This window comes from Pinus tabuliformis, chromosome 7 (genome assembly GCF_031772625.1).
Source record: "Pinus tabuliformis cultivar Carrire ecotype Pingquan chromosome 7, CPIR1, whole genome shotgun sequence".
Classification (NCBI taxonomy): domain Eukaryota; kingdom Viridiplantae; phylum Streptophyta; class Pinopsida; order Pinales; family Pinaceae; genus Pinus; species Pinus tabuliformis.
In genome coordinates, this window is record NC_142293.1 from 328,397,369 (window position 1) to 328,403,883 (window position 6,515).

Sequence of the window (6,515 nt, forward strand, 5' to 3'; positions counted from 1 at the left end):
GCTAGCATCTGTGTATGGTACTACCTGTCCAATGATACTCATTATATGGGAATATTGGTGGTTGAAGTTATCATAATTTAGTTTAGTGGTCAAAGTTATATAGAACCAGATAATCCCTACGCACCTGAAATTATGACATGGAAATGAATAATGTCAAGGATCGATAAATTAGATACAATTATCTAGATAACGATAGAAATTTAAATTCGAGTAATCCAGAAATGAAGACAGTGCTCTATGATGTCATTCGTTTGATTGCATATTATTCTCTTTGTTCCCTAATCATTTATTTGTCCAAACGCCATAAAAAAATTAGATGCTGGAGAGTATCGATAGATATATGAATGGTGTAGGGTGTTCGCTCCTGTCAGAACTCTGCTGCCAAAAAAGAGGCAATTTTTGAGTCACTCAATTCCACCATCGGCAATGAAGAGCGGTGCAAGTCTTTTAGTATTTCGAAGATATTTACGAGAGTTGGCATATATAACTTCACTTCTCCTTCTTGTTCTCTTCTCGGTAGAGGCTTCCAACATCAACGACAATTTCGATATCTCATGGGGTACAGTTAAGTTGTTGAACAATGGCCAGACAGCGCAGCTCACTATGGATCAAATCTCAGGTAATTAAAGTATTTCATTTTTAAGGAGATCCTACATTTAATATTGTATGGATGTTTATAATAACGATTCTTGTTTCTCTAGGTTCTGGTTTTCAGTCCAAAAAGGAATACCTGTTCGGCAGCGTGAGCATGAGAATTAAGCTGATCTCAGGGAATTCCGCAGGAACGGTTGTAAGATTTTGAGAAACACAGATAGACCTAGATCTGCAAAACAATAACAAGCTTGGAAGGCAAGGAAGAAAGCGAGCAAGAATTAAGAAAGAATGAAAGTGAATTCTACATTATGAGGTTTAGAATAAATACATAAAAGCAACTAATGTTAATCTTAGTTGTGCATGCAATAACTAAAGCTAACTAAAGCTAAGTGTACGTGTGCCACATGCATGCAAGAACACATCTAGTCTACAGCTAGTCCAAGTGCATGTACACCAACACAACTAGTCTACACCTAGTCTAAGTGCATGTACACCAACACCCCCCCTTAAGCATAACTTAGGTGAGTGTGATGCAATAATGAATGGGTCCCGGCAACACGGCCATTTTAGGTACCCATATACAATGCATAAAAAAATAAAAAAAAGTCTCGATCGCTGCCGTTGTCCATCGGAACCAGGGGATCCATCCGCGTATCGTTCCGATTACTCATGGACCTCAGTTCTTGCGCAAAGCTCGTGTTTATTGTTGGGTCGGGCTTGCCAGTGCCACGAAAATTGGTTAACCGGCCTTCGACGAATCGGCAGTGTGCTCTATCGATGGTGTGCGCACCGAGCAGACTGACGATGTCTCTATCGTCAAAGCCCCTCGCCTTAAACTTCTTGGTGAATTGGTCCACGTCCTCGTCGGGAGACGGAAGGTTGGCCTCTGCGACAATTGCAATCGATCTTGTCCCATCTCGTCTTCCCGTGGGCAAAGTAAAGAACGGTCCACCCATCATGGTGACAGCGTCTCTGGCACTTAAGGCGATGATATCAGCGCATGAGACAGTGAGAGGGCACGCCGATTCCCTGGCCTTTGCGAATAGGAGGTAGAGAATATCGAGCAACATGGCTGTGATCCGCTTTCCCTGCATGAGATTCGCGCTCTTCCTCGTGGCGGCTCGGCCGTATTTGTCCTCCAAGACGGATATAACGCAGGCGAGGTGAAACACCACGCTCAGGCACACATACCCACAGACGAAACCGACAGTTATCACAGACATGCCATATTTAAGGACAGCCAGATTCCAATTGAACAATACCACTGTGCATACGAACTGGAAGCAGAGTAATGCGGAGAGCGCGCAATAGGTAAATACAATTATGAAAAACCAGAGGAAAGTTTCCATGAGGCGTTTCCAAACCCTGAGAATGATGCTCATAACCCTCCGGTAGGAAATTTCCTTTGACGCGCAAATAGAGGCCGCGGTATACACCACTGCCGCCATGGACAGCAACGACAAGATGATTACTGCATAGGCGGCTAGAATCACGAGGAGCTCCGCCCGTTCGAAGGTCAATTCCTTAGTGATCCTCTCGCTGGCACGTCTGCTGGTATCTATCAGATAAGGCATCGCTTTCCAATTAAAGATCGCCTGTTGGATGAGGAATTGCCCTGCCCGAGGCCACGTATTTAGTGGACATGTACCCGAAGATCCCACGTATATTGCCGGGCGCCATGGATCGCACGTCTCGTCCCGGCACACAACCAGTAATGGAGCTTTGAATCCGCTCCCCTGCTTTTCTGCTATCAACCCCAGCGCCTCTTGCAAAAGCGTAAAGAACTCCTGATCCACCAGTACAGCCACGGCCCTGGAATGTTCAAGCAGGAAAGCGATCGTGTGGGCGTTGAGGCGGATGTTGATGCTGTTCAGCACGGACCCCGCCATGGGGTTCCCGAAATGGGCCTCGTAGGCGATCGGCACATTGGGTGCGAGCACCCCAACCGTAGTGCCATGGCCAATGGGTACTGCAATGGCATCCCCTTTGCGGATTTTCACCACTCGTTCCGACTCTGCCTCCGGAATAAGTATCCCTGCAACTCCAGATCCTTGAAGCACATAGCCAACTTTTGAAGAGTCGGAATACTTTGGCAAAGCCAGGCCACGATGATTGAGAAGCAGCTTGGCGGCTCCAACTTTGGCTTCTGCTAACATGCAGAGATCTGAACTTGCCCATGCATAATAAGACCCTCCTTCTGAACTCAGGATCTTCTTGGGCTCAGCCGGGGTCAATACTCTCTTGGGAGGGGCCTCTCGGTCATAGGCCTTGGCCGCGCCTTCTTCCTCGTCAAACGGAACCAAATCCAAAGTCTCGTTCTCAATGAGAGAGCTATATTCCGCATGCATGGCGGCTTCCCATTCAGGATGGCCATTTGCTTCTGCATAATTTTGTGGATCAGATCCATGCATTATATAAGCATGCATGGGCATGGATGGCTCCATAGTTAAGAGTGCTTGTGGATCTTCCTCAAATCGAGGGATAGAGGCAGGATCATCAAAGATATCACTCATGCTGCGCCATTTTTGTGCAGAAGTCTGATCTCGATGTTCAACAACTGGTGGTCTAACAAGGGTTTGAGGAACAAAATCAGAAAATGTATACAGACGAGATTGATCATTTACCTTGCCAGATGCAATCTTCAAATTGGTTTGCATGTCATAAATGCTCACGGAATCTGGGGTAAATTCCACTTTCCTTCCGCTGCCTGTGTGTGTCATCTGATACACTGAGAGAAGATTCACAGCAAGCCTTGGAGTATGCAAGACATTTTCAAATTGGTTTGCATGTCATAAATGCTCACGGAATCTGGGGTAAATTCTACTTTCCTTCCGCTGCCTGTGTGTGTCATCTGATACACTGAGAGAAGATTCACAGCAAGCCTTGGAGTATGCAAGACATTTTCAAATTGGTTTGCATGTCATAAATGCTCACGAAATCTGGGGTAAATTCCACTTTCCTTCCGCTGCTTGTGTGTGTCATCTAATACACTGAGAGAAGATTCACAACAAGCCTTGGAGTATGCAAGACATTTTCAAACCTTCCATCTTCGAATTGCACTCTTCCTTGCCCAGTTGCTGCAACTGCAGAATTATCCCCCATGAGGATGGGAGGACCTGAGTATGCATGCAGAAAAGAAAAGGATTCCTTTGAAGAAGCCATATGATGTGAAGCTCCTGAATCGATGATCCATTCTTGTGGTGCAGAATGAAGAGCAATCAAAGCATGCCCGTTACCTCTTGGATGAGGTGCTTTTTCTCTTGGATCGGGTACTTTTTCTCCAGACTTCTTCTTAGCATTCTCAGGAATGTGGTCTCCAAGATTGTATTGCTGGAGTGTCTGCACCATAAGATCTATAGTCTTCTTCATGCATGCAGATTCAGGATGAAAACCACGGTGGCAATAATTGCACATTGATTTTCCTTTCGTTCCTTTCCTTTCCTTAGAGCCAGATGATCCATCAGGGGGTTTGGGATTTGCCTTTCCTTTTGCATGCACAGTAAGTGCATGCGCTTTGGAATTTTTAAGTGTGCCCATTTTGATGAGCTTATCTTGCTCATGCATCAAGGACTGAATAAAAGAATCCAGTGAGGGCATCTTCCAATCTGCACCAGTTGCAGATCTGACTGTGTGGAATGTAGAGACGAATACTGCATACTCTGGACCAAGTTTTGATAAAATGGAAAGAATCAACTGCTTTTCTTGCTTGGATTTGTCGATCCCGCATCCTTTCAGCTGCACCAACAAAGCTTTATACCTTGTGAAAAAATCTTGAATGTTCTCAAAGTTTCTCGGATCTAATGAGTTTAACTCATTTTCGAGAATGTGACCTTGCATTTCATCTTGTTTTCCAAACAATTCTTCCAAAATTTTCCATACCTCATTTGGAGTTGAACATGATTCAACATGAAATAGCAGTTCTGGAGAAATAGATAAACATAGGATGCCGAAGGCCTCGTCCATGCGATTGAAATATCTTGATTTCTCCACTGCCGATGTTGGTTCAACTTCCGTTTCCATGGTTATTCGAAATAAGCCTCTACTTCTGAGATGAAGTTGAATCTTTGGCTTCCATTCGAAATAATTATATGGAGTGAGAATTGCCGATTGTGGAAACTCCATTTTAGACTCCATTCTTTGTTGTTGCTTCAATCTTTTGAACCTGCAAATAAATTGCTTGTGCACTGATTTACAAATCCCTGCGCTCTGATACCATGTAAGATTTTGAGAAACACAGATAGACCTAGATCTGCAAAACAATAACAAGCTTGCAAGGCAAGGAAGAAAGCGAGCAAGAATTAAGAAAGAATGAAAGTGAATTCTACATTATGAGGTTTAGAATAAATACATAAAATAAACTAATGTTAAGCTTAGTTGTGCATGCAATAACTAAAGCTAACTAAAGCTAAGTGTACGTGTGCCACATGCATGCAAGAACACATCTAGTCTACAGCTAGTCTAAGTGCATGTGCACCAACACAACTAGTCTACACCTAGTCTAAGTGCATGTACACCAACAACGGTTACCTCGTATTATGTAAGCGCCTATTTTCTCTCAAGAACGAAATCTTGCAGAATTATTTATTATCAGTTGACTGTACATAAACTCAATCCCTGAGATCCATGTTTTAAATTTCAAGATTGCAGCCAGACCGGCCATAGTTTCGATAATACACAATATAGTAATGTTAGTATTTTGCATTCAGATATCGTCCGAAGCTTCTTCTCATGACGAACTCGACTTTGAATTTTTGGGAAACCTTCCGGGAAATCCTTACATTCTTCAGACCAACGTGTTTGCAAGTGGAGTTGGGAATAGAGAACAAAGACTTCATCTGTGGTTTGATCCCACAGCAGACTTCCCTAACTATTCAATTCTTTGGAACCACAAACAAATCGTGTATGTGCTTCGACTAACTGAAACGGAACCTCATTTAGAAGTTGTATTTAGAATTTTCAGCATTTCTTAAGATATATTTCTTTCCTATTGTGAAAACAGGTTTTCAGTTGATTCTATCCCCATCCGGGTATTCAAAAACAATGAAGGTGTGGGCGTCCCATATCCAAATAATCGACCCATGAGGATCCTCTCCACCCTTTGGAATGGAGAGGATTGGGCTACCGACGGAGGAAGGGTTAAAATAGACTGGAATGACGCTCCCTTTATTGCCTCTTATCAATCCTTTGAGGTCGATGCATGCAGCGTGTCATCTCACTCTTCTTCGCCATGTTCCAACAATTGGTGGGATCAATCCGAATTTCAAAGTCTAAACCAACAGCAGCTGAGTAAACTTAATTGGGTTCGCAAAAACTACATGATTTATGACTACTGCCACGACAAGTCTGGAAGGTTTTCTGCAACTCCACCTGAATGTGCATCGAATCCTTAATCACAATATTTGGTTACATATTGTAAGATAACTGCAACTCCGGATTGATTGGAAATGATGTACCATCTCAACTCGCGGAATTATAAATTAGCCAATCGACTAAAGTGATCTACTTTTGGCACACTGTTTTTCATTTTAAATTGCAATATTGTCTGCGTCTACATGTATATGAAGCTTCAGCATTCATTGGAATAAAAGATGGCTTCATGTTTCGTGTAAATCTCTCAGTTATGAACGCCCTATTTGCCTAATACCGGAGTCTACAACCAAGATGTACGCAACTCTGAGAATCGACTTTATTAAAGCAGAGTGTTTGGCCGAACAGACCTCCCATATTTTTAATTTTTTAATTAAGAAAAATAGCGAAAGATATGAAAATTTTGTGTACACGGCCATGAGAATTTTTTTTTAAATTTATTATTTGATTATGAAATATACTAGAACAAGTTGAGATAGCATCGTTTTCCGATCTTTAGAGGCCTCTTAATATTATAAGATTTAATATTATATATCTAATATTATAAAGTATTA

General features: G+C 42.6%; 1 protein-coding gene across 1 annotated transcript; it reads left to right on the top strand.

The window, feature by feature from the left end:
* Positions 1-426: 426 nt before the first annotated feature.
* Positions 427-5,990, top strand: LOC149247271 (xyloglucan endotransglucosylase/hydrolase protein 24-like). Its single transcript, XM_089455853.1, has 5 exons — positions 427-619; positions 702-790; positions 4,722-4,733; positions 5,301-5,494; positions 5,594-5,990. Exons 1-5 carry the CDS (start codon positions 427-429, stop codon positions 5,982-5,984), a joined length of 879 nt encoding a protein of 292 aa, XP_089311979.1. The 3' UTR covers positions 5,985-5,990.
* The last annotated feature ends 525 nt before the right edge of the window (positions 5,991-6,515 follow it).